The sequence below is a fragment of the Lathamus discolor genome, chromosome 21 (assembly GCF_037157495.1).
Source record: "Lathamus discolor isolate bLatDis1 chromosome 21, bLatDis1.hap1, whole genome shotgun sequence".
NCBI lineage: Eukaryota > Metazoa > Chordata > Aves > Psittaciformes > Psittacidae > Lathamus > Lathamus discolor.
Window position 1 is genome coordinate 973,879 of NC_088904.1, and position 19,208 is coordinate 993,086.

Here is a 19,208-nt window from a genome sequence, read left to right on the forward strand (position 1 = left end):
AGCTGCCTTTAGCTGCAGACATCAGATATCTGTTTCTGCTGCTTTTATTATCAAAAGAAGCCCGCGTTAGCTCAGTTTGCACTTGGAATGCAAGAAGAAAATGCTTCCTTCCCGACCACTTTATGTATTTATCCCTTTGGCTTAAGCCTTTGATTCTGAGAAGTGCAATTAGCAAGCGGCGGGCGTGCAGTTTGACTTCTAACCAGAGAAAGCCCCAGTGCAAACGGAAAGCAGGGCTTTAATGAAACACAGCATTTCCTTTCACCTTCTTGCTGTAATTGATTCCGACCCACAGACACCTGAGCCGGTGTGCAAGCGCACACATGCAGGAGTGTATGATGGTGATAGTGTCCCTGTCATCCACAGCCCTCCCAGCACAACATGAAGCAACCAGTGCAGAGGGACTGGTGAAATGGCAGTCTGGTTTAAGGAGGTGTTCCTTGAACTGCAGAGCTGCAGATGAGCAGATTTCCACTTGCTTTAAGCTCCAGATCTGTGTTGCTCCATTTACCAGGGTCCTCATCCTGCCTGATGTCCTGTTCGTTGATAAAGCTACTGCATGGGTAACACAGCTCAGAGAGAGTATTTATTACCCCTGATTCAAGGATGAGGAGGCTGAGGAGCAAGCAGGTGGTACCCAGGAGCAGGTTCCACTCAGTGTCAGCAACAGGGTTAGGAATGGGACCAGAGTCTCCATCCTTAGGGCTGGGTGATGGGAGACCTGACAGACAGACAGCCCTGTGTCCGTGTGTCCTGCACAGCATCTGCCACTGCTGTCAGGAAACACAGAGGAGCGTTCCGGGACAGCAAAACCTGGGCTCGGTGTGGCGTTGACCCCCCAGGTCTGACACCTTGTAAGGGCTTATTCTCTTTCTGTTCTGGCTCCCTAACAGCCCAGCTCTGCTTTTCCATCCTCCTGCCACCAATTCAAACCCATTCTTCTCCTTCTTCCTAAGTCCCTCATGGATCACCATGGTGGAGCTGCCACAAGCACCAGGTCCCGTGCCCAGGCAGGATTCCCCATTGTGCCATGCAGCTACTGGGGCCTCAGACACGCCATTCACTCTGGGAAGGTTGTTCATTACAGCCCATTATTCAGCTGAAAGATGAATCCATCACTTCCTTCAAGCACTGAGATGGGCCTGATTCTCCGGCCACGGATCGAACACGGCTTCTCTCCTCACCATCAGTGGGGTGAGCCCATGGAGAGGGGTGGCAGTGTCAATAGTGAAGTCTCCCCAAGGACAGCCGAGCCCTCATATCTCCGGCGAGTGGGATGCACACAGTGCAGCCATTCTCTGAGCCCATCCCAAACACAGGCGAAATCTGCACATCCCAGCTTCGCTGCAGAAGCAAAGGGGAGGCCACCACATCCTTCTCATGAGGTCTGCAACGGGTTGAAGTGATCCTGGGCTGGGGACAAGGCAGACATGGGCTGGGCAAAGTGCCACACACACAGGGGCTTGCGGGTAGAGAAGCCTCCTATAAAAGCTGTGGGTCCCTTTCAGCTGAGAAAGGACTTGGGGGTGTTCCCGCTCTCTGGGCTGGGGTCCCTCTTGCCACCAGGCTGAGGAGCTCTGAAATCCAGAAAGGACAAAGATTTAGGCCCAGGCTCACACCAACGCCCATCTTCAGCCTCTTCGTCTTTCCCTAGCAATACACAGACCTTAGCAATAGGCAGCTCAGTCCCTGTTGGCCTGTGCTGGGGACTCCAGGCACGGCTTTGCTGTGACTGTTTTGTGCTGCTTTGGGGAAAAAAGGCACTACCAAGTGTAAAATACCACTGACTTCGGAGCTTTGTGCGAGGCCACTGTCGCTTAGGTGGGAACAAAGGAGCTGGATTGTTTGCCTCCAGGATGGGAGAGCAGAGCTTGCAGTGGCAGTGACTCAGAAAAGGATTTAGGGGTCATGGGTGCGTAACTCCCTCATCATGAGCTCCCAGCACAGAGCTGCAGGGAGCAGAGGAGCTGATGTGATCCTTGACTGAGCTTTGGGAAAAAAAAGGGGAAAAGAAAGGGAAAGAAAAGCAGAGGAGTCCCCTTGAGTCTGCACAGCGCAGGGAAGATGATGGAGCTAATCCGGGACCAGCCCTGCTCACCGTGCTGGCCAGCCCCAAAGGCTAAAGGGGCTCCGATGGTGGGAGGCAAGAGGTGGGCTGGGAGGCTCCGGGTCCCTGAGGAGACGTTGGAGAGCAGTGGAGCAGAGGAATTGAACTCCTCTGTGTGTATCGGCCTGGAAACGGAGCCTCCAGCCTGTCAAGCAAAATGCTGGAGAAGCCCTAATTGCTGGAAGCTGACGGCAACCTTGGAGGAGGACACGGTGCAGGGCAGCGAGGGCTGATGGAGAGCAAGGGACAAGGGATTTACTGTTGCTCAGAGCCTCCAAGATGAGATTTGGTATTGCTACAAGCCAGAGGCTTTAATTCAGCTGCTGGAAGAGAAAAATAGCTGCAGTGGCTGCATTTGGGAGGAGCAGGGGAGAGGCACAGTGGCCCTTCCCAACCTTAACTCATAAATCCCTCCCGCTCCTGCCCTCGGAGAGAAGGGTGTCCTGCTCTGCCCTCATGGTGTTCCTAACACTTGGAGCTCTGCGGCAAAGCCACAACTATAATTTATCCAGCGCCTCATCCAATTGCCTGCAGGAGTGGAGGAGAAACGGGTTCTCGGGCACACATCTGGCCAGATGTGCTCCCAGGTGCTCCGGATCGCGGCAGGATGGGAGGTGAGATGCTGGATGGGCAGCAAGTGCAGTGATGGGGGTGTAAGGACAGGGACTCCTTCCTGAAACGTGCTGGCCCACCATGTCTCCCTGAAGCGTTTGACCCGATTACCAGACTTGTGATCAGGAAGGAATTTTCCACATATCCCACAGGATCCATGGAGACGTTTTGCTTTTCTCCATATCATGGAGTGGAAAACATCTGGGTGTATCAATTACCCATGACTGCACGGGACACGAGCATCAATGATGCCTTGGGCTGCCTGGGATGGATCCCCAGAGGACACACACAGCCCCTGAGCTGGTTTTTGGACCCATCACCCTGGTCCCATGCAGGGCTGCAGTGGTGATGCCCCATCCACAGCACCCAAACAGGACCAGGAAGTAGGGAAATAACCTTAAGGACTGAAGTCATGAAGTCTCACTGGGGTCATTTGACTTTATAGACCCCAAGTGCGCTGATTAGCTTTAATTGCCCTAAGCACCTCCCCTTGGACCTCCACCCACTGGCCCAGCAATGCTATTTAATCCCAGGTCAGGCTATGGTGTGTTCTTCTGCAGTCCTGCTTTCTTTCTGGGCTCTCTGTTGCAGTGTTTCCAGCCTCATCTCCTGCCTGTTCAGATCCTGCAGCTTCTTCTAGAGATGGCTCTCACTGTGCTCAGGTACCCCATGATGTGTGCTGCATGTTTGTGTGCAAGCAGGGCTATGTTTGAAAACCGCTGTTGGTGCCATCAATATATCTGATGCTGAGGCTTTTGTTGTCTGTTTCCTCAATTGGATTTCCAGCTGAAACCTGTGCTCAGGATCTGGGATAAATTAGCCTTAATATTCCCGGTTCCCCCAAAGCTTGCCTGCTTGGTCGTGGTGCTCTGGTGTTAGTCATCTCCTAGCTCAATGAGCCCTGGCAATATGTAAAGCAAGAAATGAGCTAAAACTCCCAAATCATCACTCAGAATAAAATGGAGCTTGTTGGGAAGTGTCAGCGTGGCTATTTTGACGGGGTTCTGTCTTCTCAGCACAAGACTTGTCAAAACCAGACCTCTCCCTGCAAATATCTCGGTTTCTGCTGTTCCCAAGTAGAAACCACAGCTCCTGAGCCAGCTCATGCCTTGTCCTGCCAAGGTCCTTCCACCTCTTCTTGAGCTCAAACCCTTTTCCTTCCCAGAGCCAAAAGCTCATCTTCAAAGGAGACCTTTGAGCCGATTGGGAGGAGCCTCCCTCTGATGCTGGAGGGGATAAAAGCCAAGCAGAGCCATGGAGGTCCCCAGACCAAAGGAGAGGAGCTGCTCGTGCAGGATGGGCACCTCCAGCTGCTTCCCAGCCCGCAGCTTTCATCTCCTGGCTCTTGCCTCCCCTGGCAGCCGCCCCCTTCCACGCCAGCCTCCTGCCTTTAATTACGTTGTAGAAAAGTCTCACAACTCAGCGATTCAAGGTGGCATTTGAGAGGAATGATTCCCTTTAGCATAGCTGACAGCTAATTTGTGTAAAGTTTAATTACAGCTAGCATTAATTAACTGGCAGTGTGTTGCGATATTAAAGCACGACCATCTGTTCCTTAAACCGCCTCCCCCAAATTTCAGCCCTAATAATTTCAGCGCTGAGGAGGTTGCTCCCGCGGACCCGGTGCGACCGCAGCTGATGTAGGAGGCCGTCGCCCACCGTTGGTGATGGAGCACCGAGCGCTTGGAGGGGTGAATCGCAGCTTCAAGCGGTGCCACTACGTAGGCATCAGCTTTGGAGAACGTGTCTTTGGAGCCTGTGTGTTGCCTCCCATGTTATGTGTTTAAGTGGAGGGTCGGCTCTTATCTTCCTGCAGTGATGGTGCAGAGGGAGGTGCAGTTATTTGGGCTGGCCAGCAGCACGTACCAGTGCCCTGCATCGCTTGTGTGGGAGCATTTTGTTTTTACTGTGTAGGGGAATACATGGCCATGTGAGATATGAGAGTGGGGAAAAAGGCTCCAAAGCGCCCATTTACTGAGCAAGCACTGCTGAAGGTCCACCGACATCCTTGGCTCTGTGAAAGCAGCATTGGTAACTCCTCCAGCATCAAAGGAGGACTTGAGTATCCGCATACAAGTGACCAGGTCTCCTGGTCGTGTACCCTAACCGAAGCCTTCTGGCTTTGTTCTCTCTGTTCTCATGGCCTTAGCATGTAACCAGCAAAAGCTGAGCCCTGGGGGCTCACAGGTTGCAATGGGCTACAGCAGATCAGCCCAGCTCATCCTTCAAACAGCTTGGAACCCCCTCGAGTGAAAGGGAGATGGGGCAAGACTACACCACCAAAGGCCCCAGGGCTCTGCCCTCGGTAAATCCTGCCCATCTCCAGTGCAGCTGCTTTGATCTCATCGTGTAAATCTAGATGAAAACAAATACACATCCAGCGAGACACGAGCTTGTCCCCCAGGCTCTTGGCCAAGCCTTTGGCTTGAGGGCTTTGAACAGGGCTCAGCAGCTGCTGGTGGGAGGAATTTCTTTGGTCAAAGTGCAGCTTCCAGCTTGTCTCAGCTGCTGGTTTCAGGGTCGGATGGAGCCTCTCCTCCCCGTCCCTCCAAATGTGGAGATCACTTAGTCCTCGAGCTCAGTGCTGTGGCTCTGCGTCCAGCCTTTTCTCTCCTGACCTGCTGAGCTCTGCCTTTGTGCTGGCTCCTGGATTGAGCAGCGCTTGCTTGGTGCTGGGGATGGAGCCGCTCTGGCGGCCCCTCACAGGGATGCTCAGAGCTGGTGAGCAGCAGGTACTGGCATGGAGCTGATGTGCTGGAGGAGGCCTGTGTGCTGTGGGTAGGAGGGATGGCTTGGGATACAGCAGGAGCCTGGGATTTGGGAGATTCAGCCTTTCATCCCTGCTGTGATGTGAGCTGCCTGTCTGAGCCTGCTTGAATGGAGCCCAGGGGGGATGCTGGGACTGAGGCTCTGCTGCCAACCCAAGTGAAATCTCAGCTCCATCCCTGCTACTTCTATCAGATTCCTTGGGCACAGTTAGTGTCGATGACAGGAGACGTGTGGTGTGTAACACGCTGACAGATGTGGACAGGCATGGCTGCCACCCACACTGAAACCAAACGCAGGGAGGGATGAGCTAACCCTGGCGATGGGGAAGGGTAAAACCTCGACTTTGCTGGTGTCAGTGGGAATCTCCATGGGCTCCCATCATCGTTGCACATGGTCACATTAACCCAGGATGGGTAGTTACAGAGCCTGGCTTGTCGGCAGTCTCCCTGCCTGTTGTGGATGCAGAGTCAAATATCCACTTAACCTCCCACAACAGTCATTACACTAATCCATTTCACTGTCCAGGAGCATTGCCGATTCCTGCAGCTCAGCTGATGAGAGACAACCCATCTCCTCTCAAAAAGCTCTGCTTTTTGTATTGATTTCCCCCCCCAAAATCCCTGTTTTGCCAGGCCTGCTGCCATCCAGACCTTGCCAGTGTGCAGCCGTAGTACCCAAGCTGTTCTTGTGTTGATGCCTGCTGCCAGCATCCCATGGGTGCTCCTTGCTTGCGAGCCTGAGTACACTCCCCTTGAGCAATGTGATTGCACAGCCTCATTACACTGACGTGCCTGGGTACAGAGCAGTGCTGGGGAGGCTGCAGTGGGTACAGCACAGGGTGATTCCCCAGGGTGAAGGGGATGGTGCATCCCCAGCTTTGCTCCTTGGGACTTGCTCTGTTCAGAGGGGTCCGACCTGGATGGCGGTGGGGAAAAGCTCTCTCCTTGCTCAGTGATGGGGGTTGTGGGCAAGACCTCTGCCAAGCAAAAGTGTTAATTAAGCAAATGGTTGCTAGTGTATAAGGTGTCTTAATGCAAACCAGCCTTGCAGAAGGTGGTGGTTCTGCATGGAGAGCATCTCGTTATTGTTGTAGTAAGCTGCAGGTGGGGAGGGAGAGGCAGGGTTGTGAATGGGGACTGGGACCTGGTGGGACGCAGCAGCAGATGAGGGCTTCAGCACCTTTGCAGGGCCCCACATGAAGGGGAGAATCAGCACAGCTGGGTGAGAGGTACCCAAACCTCAGTGTTTTGGAGCTGTGCTGCCTGACCAATGCCACCACCTCTGGCTCCGCAGGGTGCCTGTGCATCCACTCACCTCCCAGTGGAATGGGGAGAAGGAAAGGGATAAATCCAGCCTTAGAGGAGTGTGGCCAACGATTTTCACCTTGGCTGTTAGCAATTAGGTTAATGAAGCGGTTTGTGTGATATTGTTGCCCTCTATTGGACCCAGCCTGAACGGCTCAGTTGGTGCTGATGTGTCCATATTGGGTGGGGAAGGGTCCTGGGCTTTTCCTCGTCTTTGAAATGGGAGCGAAGCTTCCTCAGTTAAAAGCACTGGGGCTCTTTGGAGAGGGAGTTCTTGCCCAGAGCTCTTGTGAGCAAAGAGCCAGAGCTAATGCCAGATGGAGGTAATGAGCCTTGCTGTGGACTTCGGTGGAATTTGGATCAGACCATTTGCAGTCTCCGGGGATAAGCTGGTTCTGCATTGTCTTAGTGATGGGCTGGAAATGCACCCAAGTTATTTGCAGAGAGACTTGTAACTCAAAGGGACTTGTCATGACCCCCCTCTACCGCCTTCTTCAGGGGAGGAGAGGTGCTTGGGGGTGCCGCATGTGAGATGCTCCTTTGAGCATCCTCTGTCTGCTGGTGGGGGCTGCAGCAAAGCCGGGAGTCCTGGCTGGGTTTCTCAGGCCCTCGTGTAGGGCCCTGTCCAGCCAGATGGGATGTGCAAGGTGCAGCCAGGGCCAAACTGGTACCTAAAGAGGTCTTCTTCTCTCTGTCTCTCCCTTTGCACTGTCATTGTTGCACTGATGGGATGCTGAGGGGTTACAGCACCACTTGGCAGTGCTGCTCTAGAACAGAAATGCCCCATGGAGCTGAGGAAGCTGAGATACCCTGAGAGCAAAGGCACCAGAACAAACAGCATCTCCCTGAATGCGAAACGTACAGAGCTAGAAATGGCTTTTCTTTCTTCCTTTTAACTGAGAACAGGGAGGGAGAGTTGGGATAGCTGGGAGTGTTATAAATGATGACATGCCTTTGAACTAGCAGCTGGGTGAATGTCTCATCCCACGCTGTCTATGTTCATGCTCCCCTGTCATCTGCTTGCGAGGGCTAATAGAGATAAAACAATCCATGGATGGATTTCCGGGCGGAATGGTTCTGCCAGGTGTCTTGAAATAGGACTTGAAATAGGAAAGAGAGAGGCCCCAGTGCCAGAATCTGCCAGGTGAAGTCAGGTGAGTTAAACCCAGGGTAAATGTGAGGAAGGAGGAAACGCTTGGCTTGACCTTGTGCTGCAAAGGAACACGCTATCATTAAAGCCTCACAAATCCTGCCCCAAAGAGGCATGGAAAATGTATGCCCTGTGGTGGAGGGTGAGCTCGGGCAGTGATGGATGGCTCTGTAATGCTGCAGCCCTGCCTGGCTCGATGGCCCCTCCATGGCTCCAGAGACCCCATTTGCCTCATGTCTTACAAAGGCCTTTTTAAAGACCTGAATAAATATTTGCGCAGTGCTGCTCCTTGGGCACCAGGCTCCTGCTCTAATTGGATGTCATTGGTTTCGGAGAGGTCTCACTCCTGCACTGGGAATCCCAACCCCGGGTTAGACCCCACCAAATCCATCTGGTTCTGCCTTTGCACTACTGGCCGAACCCCAAGTGTCTCTGGGTCCTGTGTCCTGGCACCCTGCTCATCACCAGGCAGTGTTTGCCAGGGGAAACCTACTGATTTCCCAGGGACCTGAGGATGCTCAGCCCTGGCACTGCTGCCGGATGATGCTGTCTCCATGGGGAAAAGCAGTGTAAAGGTGCCAGGAGGCAAATGGGTGAAGGAAACAGTGTAAAGCAAGACATAGCCCAGAGCTGTGCGCAAGGGAAGGCTTTGCTGGTGCAGGGCTGTTGCTCTGGGGTGGCAGGGAGTGCCAAGCTGTCATAGCAGCATTGGACAGTGCTATTTAGACCAGAGCTTTCCTGGAAAGGTCAAGTTAAGATGAAGGTTTTTTTATATATATTTCATTGACCAAAGCAAAAGCATCTCATATACTAATTAAATGCATGTCACTCGGCCACTGCTATTGCTAGGGTTATTTTTCTTGCTCCAGTGATGAATATGGGCAATTAAATCCACAGTATCTCTTTTCTTGCATTCATTTTCTCTCTCCATCACATGCTAGAAGGAGAGAACAACCAAGCTGACAGCAGAAAGGGTTTTCAAATCCAACAGGCAAAATGCTTGGAGTCTCTCCCTTTGCACTGCAGGGCTCTTGGTTTCTGAGATGGATGCTGCTCTGCCCATGCTTTCTTCCCCCTTTCTCCTCTTAATCAAGATCTCTATCTCAAGCTTTGCATTAGCAAGCCTCCAGTCTCGTCTCCCTGTTTGATTTCTACCTACTGATCTTCAATTTAGCTCTGTGCCAGCCCATGGCTCATCTTATGGCAATGAACAGGAGCTGCACACCCAGTCCTGTAGCATAAATGGGCTGAGGGCATCCAGCCCCTGTAATCACGGGTTCTGTAACTTGTTCTGACATAGCCAGGGCTTCCCACAGCCCCAGACTTGAAGTTCAACAAGGTTGAGTCCTTAGGAATAACATTTGCTGTCCATGTGAAGGGGGTGGATGATTTTCCTTAGAAGGTCTTTGAAAGTGTTGGGGGGGGGGGGGGATAATCAGAAAGATGGTGATGTTTCATCATACGAAGACATTTATTAAAGATGCTGTTCCTGTTAGACCAGCTTGTGCTGCTCAGGGTGGTCTGAATTGATGCACTGCTCCTCTGCTTCTCTGGGTAAATGCCGTGCTGATGAATGAGGCCAGAGCTCCTTACCAGGATCAATCAGGACTCCAGTTAATTACAGCAGTCAGGGCCAGGGCAGTTTTGCCCCTCTTTCCCCCAGCCTAGTGGCAGAGGGGCACACAAAGGTCAGGAGAAAAAGACTGCCTCAGATCTCCATCCTCACACTACTACAGGAGCTTGCATTTAGTCAATAAACAGGAGTAATAAGGAGATGCTTTGTGGAATGAATAAGTAGGGAGACTTGGATGAGCCCCATTCTCCAAGCATCCCTATTCCCCATCTATAATGTGGTGATTTCTCAGCCACATCCCCCTGCTTTCTCTCTCAAGAGACTTCTGGGTTTCTCTTGCACAGCAATTGGTTCCATCAGCTTTCCAAGTTCCTGGTCCTTTCCTTCCTTCCATGCGTTGGCCAAGCACTGTGCTGGCAATGGGGCTGGCTGCCCTCTCTGGGCACGGGCAGTGAAGCACACAACAGGTCTTCTGAGAGGTGATGCTGCTGCTTCTCTGCAGGCGTTGTCAAACCTGCTTTGGTGTCCCTGGCTGTTGCTTAGTTCCTTCCTCCACACTCTTGGGCTTCTCCACAGAGCCATTCACACCCCCTCATTTCTGGGAGAGAAGAAGACACTTGTCTGAGTCAGCAGAGACAAGATGTTGGCTTCTTTAGGATCGCTGTCACATGCTGGTCCTGCCTCTTCTGCCAGGAGATGCCTCTATGGAGGACGCTTCCCAACACCTACAATGCCAGGCCAGCGATGCATACGTTCCTTCCTACCCAGTGCTCCTGTGGCTGGTGGATTCCCACTCTGGGGAGACTTTTTACCCTGTTGATATATCATTTCTTACATGGAGTAGCATCTCTGCTGATTTTGGGAGGTACGGGGGGGAGATCTGTGGGGAAAGAAGGTTTTGGGGTCAAGGAAGGAGTCCTGTATCTCATCGTGTCTCGTCTTTTTAAAGGGGGTGTGGGATCAATCCTTGTGATTAAATGAAAGAAAAGGTAGCTTGAAGCCTCTGAGACTTTGCAGTCTGCTCAGGTCTTGGTGCAGATGCAATGAGAAGAGCTGGGTCTTTATTTTCCAGGTATGTTTGAAAGGGAAAAGTACCAAAGAGCAGAATTGTTCTGGTGTTAAACCAGACACGGAGTGAAACCTTGATCTCTTCTGATAGCAGGAAAGGAATAGGAGCAACACAGCAGAGCTTCTGTCTTGCTCCTTGCTACTCAGCATGGGACTGTCACATATTTCCATCAGGGCAAAGTGTTGGTGTTCCCAGGATAGGCCCAGCGTTGCCAGCTGTAAGCATCTGTGCTGCAGCATCCGTGTGTGCAACCGAAGGCTCTGCTCAGAGCCGCTGTACTAGAAGCGGATTTGGTGAGTCAAGCTCCTTTTTCCAAAGCACTGATCCCATTTCCTCGTATTCTTAAGTAGCTTCAATCCATCTTAGTGCATTACACAAACTGTGCTGATTGTTCTACTGTAGTGACTAACAACCAGCCCTACTCCGCAGATTACCCCGGAGAGCTGGATTCCTGCCTTAGCTGTACCAGGCTTCCCACGTGCAAAGACGTCTCAGGGTAACCTGATTTGTTAAGGCACACATGAAGCTTTCCATGAGCAAGAGAGGAATGGGAGCCTCTTGGGGTGTGGACAAGAGGCAGAATGGGATATAGGGATGGGATGGTGATAGGGAAAACTGGGCATCAGAACCTGGGGTGGGAAATCCTGCCCTTGGAAAAGGAGGAGGCTGAGAAATACACTGGATGAAGGAAGACCTGGGAGGTAGGCAGTATGGCCCAAGGAAGGAAGGTTTCCATGGATATTGCAGCTTTTGGGTAGCAGAGGCTCCTGGCCCTGTGGGCAGGCATATTCTGTCCTTTATCTCCATCCCAGATGGATTTTGGAGATCAAAGGTAAGCTGCTCTGCTGCTGAAATGCTATTGATGTCAATTGGGTTGTGCTGCAGGGAAGCTGGCACTCTCCTTTTAATTACTGTGGGTATTAAGCTTGAGTTTTCAAGGTTGAAATTCCTACCTTCGGCCTGCGCAGGACCTATAGATCACTCAAATCTCACTTAAACCCTCAAAGTAGTTCTTTAAATGTTGTTGTCAAGGCTTAGTGCTGGCTCGGTGCGTGGGGAAAATGTCTCCATTGGATGGTTGCCCATAGGCTGCACACTGGGTGATCAGCCACCCTAATTGCTCCTGGTGATCTATAGCACTGATGGTCTGGTGGTGAAGTCGATAGTTCCAAGTGCTGGATCCTCTGCAGCTTCCCTCTGGGTCGCAGTCTGGTGGCTCTCCCAGCAATGCACTGAACCATGCTTGTGCAGAAAAAGCCTGCAATAAAACGTGCAAGAAACAGCAAAGAGCCTCCTGGTAAATGAGATCTCTAAGTCATTCTGTGAGGCCGTGCTGGAGCCCGGTTATTGCTTAATAGAGTATGTGCAGTGGAGCTTGGTTTATGGGGCAGGCGCTGGTTAAAAGGAGGGGGGCTCCTGGCAGCTCACTTAGGCACGCTGCTTGGGTGCTCCCCCAAGGCAGAGTTATCACTGGAGGTTCCATGTGGGTTGTACTGGTGCTCTGATTAGAAATGTACATGTTGGAGCATCCTTGGCTCTTCCCTCATTAGGGCTTTCTGATGGGTTCATTAAGGGCTTTGGCTGCTCCTCCAAGCTGTCCCTGGCTGGACCCATGAGGCTACGTTTGCCTTCACCCTTGCCCCCAGTTAATCTTTTCCTGCACAGTTGGTATAAAATATTTCTAGTTATCCTTTTTCTGACAGAAGTTTGAGGCTCTGCAGGTACCATTTCCCTTCTGCCTGAGCGCTGGGACACAGACATCAGGGCTCCTTTCCTAGTAGCTGCTGTCTTCCCATCTCTTGCCTCTTCCGTGTGTTTTAGTGACAATTAAATTCACTGCCATTACAGCATCGCTGCAGAAGCCACGAATCCTCCTATAAGATTTTCCCATATCACCTCCCAGTGTGGCCTTTCCAGACCTCATCTACCTCTGCTTCCCTTCTCTCCTGGTTCGCAGTCAACCTGCAGCGCTGTCGAACCGGGACAGCCGTGTCCCCACGCTGCTGTAGGACATCCAGCTCCACCACCAGCCCCACAGCCAACAGCAGGACGCAGACCCCTTGCTCTCCTTTTCCCTCTTGTGTATTGTCTGTTGGAGTGTATTTGAAACGCTGGGATAGTGCTGCCTCCGGAGAAGTTAATAATCCTCGTTCAGGCTGCGAGGGCTGCGTGTCCCACCCTGGCAATAAGCTAACCTCGCTCTGTTAGGAGTGCCATTAATGCTGATGGAGGGCAGTGGATCTGACGGCTGTAGGGCTGGAGGTCAGGTTTGCTGTGGCACACAAATCAGATTTTCAGTGCAATAGGCTTTGATAACATTAAATGGAGTGAAGAGCTCCTCTCTTACCCAGATTCTCTTCCTTTTTTTCTTCCTCTCCTTCTCTAAATTAAAGCAACGCAGTGTTGCATTGTAAGAAGGATTCTATTTTTCCCCTGACCCATTTCAGTAAAAATTCAGCCCATCTAGAGCGTGTGCTGCTTTTGAAGATGGAAAGAAATCCATAGATATTAAGGACACTATGATCAGCTCATCTCACCTCATGCATAATACAGCCTGGAGAATTCCCCCTGGGACTCTCCTCGCAAGTCCAGCTCTGCAGCTGGATGACACCATGGATTTCTGTGTGATTACCCAGAAGCACCTCAAGGTCTGGCTCAGGGGCCTTGTTCAATCACTTCTCCTTCATCAGTAGGATGCTGTGGGAGGCAGCAGCCTGGTTTGGCCCATTGTGCCACCAGCGTGTTGAAAACAGCGGCTCTTCAGCCTGCTCCCTGCACGTTTGCAGCATCTCTGCTTTTTCAGACCTTGGTTGGAGGAGAATGAGGGCACTGAGAGTGTGCTCAGCCATCTGGGAGTGCTACCCGCATCTTTCCTTTCATTTCTTCCCTTTGAGGACCTGGGGTTACCTATCTCAGTGGGGGCTACAGAGCCAGGGCAGCTCCAGAAGCTCAGCAGTGGATGAAGATGACTGCAGTTGTGCAGCTTAGCTAAGCCCTGTCTCCTTCCAAGTTGCTGACAGCAGAGTTACCTCCATAAAGCAATATAAGGCACCTAAATGAAGTTCCTGCCACTAATCACTGTTGAAGGACCTGTCTCCTTCCTCAGATAGAGACAACTGCCTTTGCCTTCTCGGGCACCCTGAGGGGCCGTGTTCTGCAATGGAAGTGATTTATGGCTCCCAGGAGCCTGCACACCTTGCAGAGGAGGGCAGTTTTCTTATGAACTGCCTTAAAAATCATTTTTCCCTGTTTGTTCAGCAAATGAAATGAAACAGCTCAGTCTGAGGACCCGCAGGAAGACTTGTTTCCATCAAGTCCTCGGAAATGCTGTCATGTTTCATTCCAGGAGAAATTGGTTTGAAACTTCTCCACTGCCAAAAGGAATTCTGAGCCTACAGCTTCCTCTCTTCCTCTCACCTGAAGCTGCCTGGGTTTCCCTGAGGTAGGAGTGACAGGTTCAGGTCCACCTTGTCAGTGGCTATCACAGGTATGCATGTATCTTTTCCCAGCCTTCCCTAAGATATGGATATCTTAAAGATACCAAAGTAAAGTAGGTGCAGCTATTCTCAGAAGGCTTCTGTGTTGCAGAGATCATCCTTCTCAGTCCCAGAGCATGTTTTCAGACAGCACTTTCCTAAACTCCTGGCCTTTTTAAGTCATCATCTAACCACTCAAAAAGAAAATACTTCAAAGTACTAGACTTAATTTGCTGGCTGTAGTTGTGTCATCTTGTTGCATGGTCCTGATAGAGTGATCAGCTGGCAGCCCGCTTCTTGCTTGCTGCCCACAAGAAATAGGATGGTTTATGTGTTGATGAGAGCCTTTGATTTAGGAGTTTAGCCTTTGTACAGCTGTGCAGGTTGGATGTCTTGGTCATAGTACGTTAGGGCTGTTCATTTGATTTTTGGCATTTACTAAAGAGGTTTTATGCCTTTCTTTCATACGAGATTAAATGCTAATAGGAGTTCTGTGAATGTTTCCAGCTCTGAGTCCCCATATGCAGTTGGGGACTTGGCTGCCTGCCCTGTGCACAGTGGGTGTTAGAGCCACCCGTACCAGCCTGGGGAGCTAGCGCTGATTTCTGCTCGTGCTCTTGCTATAAGCACCATTGGAAATGTGTTCAGAGGCTGCCCAAATAATACATGGTGTATCTAGAGGGGACACGAAGATCTGTCTGCATCATGTTAGTACATAAATTCAGCTCCCCTTAAGGTGCTTAAGCACATATGGGGAGTGACCCGGAACAACCCAGGTAGCGGGAGGTTACATGTACCGGTGCTGTCAGCCCTTGTGAGGGTGCGAGATTGCAACCAGCAGGCAAAGGCAGCCAATTACACCCCGCTTAGAAGCTTTTCATTCTCTTCTCCACCTACCCAGCTCCACAAAGTGAATCCTGCTGTAAAGACCTCTCCCTCCCGCTGGCATCACCTCCTGTCTGAGGAGATAGTGTTTAAAGTGCCCTCAATATTTGCAGTTCCCTTTTCCTGCCACTGCAGCTTAAGGCCAGGCTGGCCCCTGCAGTGGGCTGTGCTAAGGTACTCTGCTGCTTGGGGATGGTGTGTGTCAGTGCGCAGAGTGATGAGGAGGTGCTGGGGGCTTGTGGGCTCTGTTTTCACGGCTGATGAGAGGGCGAAGTTGCTTCATATTTATGCCTTAGTACCCCATTTTTTCCCCCCCTCTCTGCTTCTTAGGTTAGGAAATGGTTCCTGCTGGCTGCAACACATGGGACCGGTCTCACCTGGGATTTCTAGGTGCTCTTTCACTATGGGATCCAGGGGAGGGGAGCCAAAACTGCAGTGCTAATAGCTTCCCAATAAAAGCTAGCCTGGAGCAAGAGCTGAAGGAAAGCACAGGGGAGATTTCCTTTGGTTTAATGATAACTTATCCCTGTCACAGCTCAAGTGATGTTGCTCTCCGGTGCATCAAACCTTTCCCCTTCCACTGAGCTTTCATCGTCTTTCTCCTCTTCAGCATATTCATCTTCATGGCCTTCTCTGAAAGCGTCATCTTTATGGTCCCATTCCTCTCCATTGCCATCTTCACCAGCCTGTTCAGGCAGGAGGTCACCTTGCCCACAGGTATTCACTAGTTGCTTGCAGAAGGGACATGTCTTCTTCCCAGACACGGTGTGGAACCAAGTGTCAATGCAGCCCCTATGGTAAGCATGAGAGCAGGACAGGATCTTCAAGTGGTCCCCTTCTTTGTACTCTGCCATGCAGATCACACAGGTCTCATGTTTGTCTCCCTTCTTGTATGCGTGCAGCTTTGTCCCGTGAGCCCTCTTGTACCAGATGAAGCCAACTATAATTAAGGTATTGGCAAGAGTGATGTAGAATAGGTCCCTGCAATCCTTCATGGGGAGAGTTTTCTCCAGCTTTTTGGTGTTTTCTTGACAAGCACTCAAATAGAGTTTGGGTGGCAGAAGTCTGATGTATGCCCCTTTTGTGCACTGCAAAGTCCTTTGCAAGTGGAGGGAGACTGATTGTCCAGTAAAGAGTGATGGTATCTCAATCAGCTGCTGGATTTCTTCGTCATCAGCCATCATGGTAGCCAGTTCCTCTGAATCCATGTTGTACACAACCGCAGTTTGGTATCCAGCCTTCTGGGCATGCAGGACCTTTCTGACTGAAGAGCAGCCATGCCCTTCTATGAGTGCAATATGTGCCTTGGAGGCCTGCCTTGGCACTGGAGGATTCTCTATCGCATGACAAGCATTTAGTGGTATCACTCTTACCAAATGCTCTGTCAGCCCTTCTGCTGGGAGTCGTGGCCCAAAGCATGCAGGCAGGGCTTTATAAGCAACGCACTTGGAGCTGTCATTATAAGCCACGTAAGCAAAGATTTCTGCAAGAGTAACATTGCAAAAGGCAGCGGTGACCACAAAAGGAAGAAGCTGGAGCCAAAAATTCATGCTGAATGCAGCCGAATACAGATTTGAAGGCTGGTCCCAAAGCAGACAGTCCCAGAAGCACTATCCCACCGGGGTTTGATCACTTGGAGCCCCAGCAGGATGGAGATCACAGCCTGTTTCTGCCTTAGAGGTTTCTGTAGGCTCAGAGGTTCCCAGGATAGAACTTCTCTTTTGTTGTCTCCAGCTACCAAGCAACACCGTCACATCACCTCTGCAGATCTGTCATCAGCCGGTAAGCGTTTCCCAAGGCTGGGTCACGTAACATTGCCATCAATCCGTTTAATCTTCTTCCTTTTCTTTTTGGTCTGCTCCATGCATGAAGTTTGTAGTTTCAGCCCCCTCTGGGTACCAGTAGGATGCCCATCTCACTTTGCTGGTGCTGTACAGGCAGGGTAAATGAGCATCCCCATCAGCTATGTGCCCACCACAGCCTGGAATCCTGCATGCTGGTGGCCAACGCAATTCCTGGGAAACGTGGCAGAGTGGGAACGAGCTGTTAGCCTCCATCTGCTGCTGGGGAGGGGTGATGAGCAGCTTGGCTTGGTCTGGTGGACGTGCTTTTTTTCCTTAAAATTTTGATCTTTGAACCAAAAAGAAGGCAAATAAATTGCTTAGGATAGAAGGGGTCTGTCGATTGAAGGAAGTCAGTCGGTGTCTGTCACTCAAACTGGCAGCTGGCAGACGCTGGAAGTCTCTTTTTGCCTGTGTGGCTTCATTTTGCCATTACCTAAACTGAGCAGCTCCACCTTCAAGGCCCCTGAGTGATCAGCTAGACTTGAAGTGCCTGATACGCTTGGGTCTTGCTGGGGCTGAGCTTGTTGAACTCCTACCCCAGTGAAAGAGGACGGCGGATGAGCTTGGAAGGCATCAACTCTCGTGTTGGGGCTTTTTACCTTATTGACTTTCAAACCTCAGTGTTGGAAATCAAACGGCTGGAAAAATACAGACTTCAGCTTCTAGCAGTAAAAACTGGTTCTGAGGTTGTGGTTATGGTGAGGAAGCTGAAAAAGGAGAGGAAAGCATAAGGCACAAGTGTTGTCCCTCTCTCCCAGAGAGTTTGACAGCAGGAACTCCTATCTTTCAGGCAATTCCCAACTCATCTGGTGGCTGCTCAGTGCCCAGAGGAGCGCCAGCCTGATGGGAATGCACCGGCTCTCTTGGTTGTTGGAACAAAGTATGAATATGCAATGAACCCAAGTCAGTTCGGGACCACAAATCCCCCAAAACCTGTACCTTGTAACAAACAGCCCTTTTTGTTTAATGATCCACTTGAGAGTAGCCCTGTGGTTCCCAGTGCAGTTGTGTTGGACCTGGAGTTAAAAAATCACTCGGGTACCAGGCAACTGATTTGTTACTCGCCCCCTTGGGCTCTGCTTGAGACAGATTTCACTGGGAAAAGAGCTACAGAAAATGTCAGCAGACAGCGTGTGTGTGCGCCAGAGACTCCCAGCAGCTGTGATTTCAAATCGATTTTATTTCCCCCTCATCTAAAGAGTTTTACGCTTGCAGGGAGACATTTTGATGCATTTAAAAACAAAACAAGGGAAAGGTTTGAGAAGCTGAGTGTTTTCGAGTAGAATGGGAGATGAAGAAAATGGAGGTGCACTGGGAGGCCTTCGGAGAGCGCGTTCTGTGCTGGTCTTAACGCTTCTTGTGATGGCATCCATCATCCTGGTGTTCTTTCAAATCTTTGCCTCCTTACTTGCACTCAATGCCATATTTCTGCTTCTATATCAAAGCTTTATGTACTGTCAGTGACCTGCTGCTCGCATAGGGGTAGGGCTGGATGAAGATCCATGTGTCTGCGTGAGCTGTGACAGATGTGGGATGAAGGAATGATCAATGCCCTGTGTATTCTGCATGCTGTTAGCTCCTGGCTGCTCCAGCACCACCTTTTATGTCCTAGAATCAGCAAGGCGGGAGTGAGCAGCCTCCTGGCTTCAACTTGGATCTCAGTAACTCTCAGCAGTAACCCAGAGAGATGTGGGGGAAAAGACAAATCCTCTTCAAGAGAGGCTGGAGGGTAAGAAAGAGAGAAATGGGTACAGAGAAGGCTTTGGGGAGTGAGGAAAGAGGGAAAGCTGCAGTCTGGATGGGCAGCAGAGTGCCTGTATCCCACCCACAGGCAGTGTGAGATGGAAAACCATAGCCTCCTTCGAAATCCCTGAATGCTTCTGCAGGAGGAAGGAGGGCTGAAAAAGGGCTTTGGCCAGGACGGTCTTTGCTCAAAGAGCCAAAGTGGTGGCCTGTCCACCAATAAACCACATTCTGGTTCCTTCTGTGCTTTCTGTTTGCATCACTGCTGTCTGCCTCCTCCATCGTCTGTGCCCTGGAGGCTTTGGCTCCTGCTGGTGGAGGTTAAGCCAAGCATCACACTGTGGTGTGGGGCTGTGCCAGGCTGCCTCCAGCCCCATGCTGCGTTCATTAGAGCCAGCACCGTACTTTTCTTCTCATCCTGCCCTACCCCTGTTATATTCATGTGTTAAATACATTGCAGATGCTCCTGGACGTATTCTTGACCCATTTTCTCTGGAGCTCCTGCAATCTACTTTGTTGGAATAATTGCAATTTATTTAAATGTCAACAAGCTACACGTGGGAGACAGCAGTTGTGTGCAAGAGCAGAGCAATTACAGGGAACGGGTCCCATTTTACCACTTGAACAATGATCCAGGCTAGAAGAAAGGAAAAGACCATTTACCTCTATTAACTGA

The 19,208-nt window shown here is 51.0% G+C and overlaps 1 protein-coding gene across 1 annotated transcript; it reads right to left on the reverse strand.

The window, feature by feature from the left end:
• Positions 1 to 15,481: 15,481 nt before the first annotated feature.
• LOC136003382 (E3 ubiquitin-protein ligase RNF13-like) lies at positions 15,482 to 16,495 on the reverse strand. Its single transcript, XM_065658995.1, has one exon. The coding sequence runs from the start codon at positions 16,493 to 16,495 to the stop codon at positions 15,482 to 15,484; it is 1,014 nt and encodes a 337-aa protein (XP_065515067.1).
• Between the last annotated feature and the right edge of the window lie 2,713 nt (positions 16,496 to 19,208).

Coding starts and splice junctions, on each gene's coding strand:
- LOC136003382 (XM_065658995.1), bottom strand. CDS start 16,495: ATGAATTTTTGGCTCCAGCTTCTTCCTTTTGTGGTCACCGCTGCCTTT.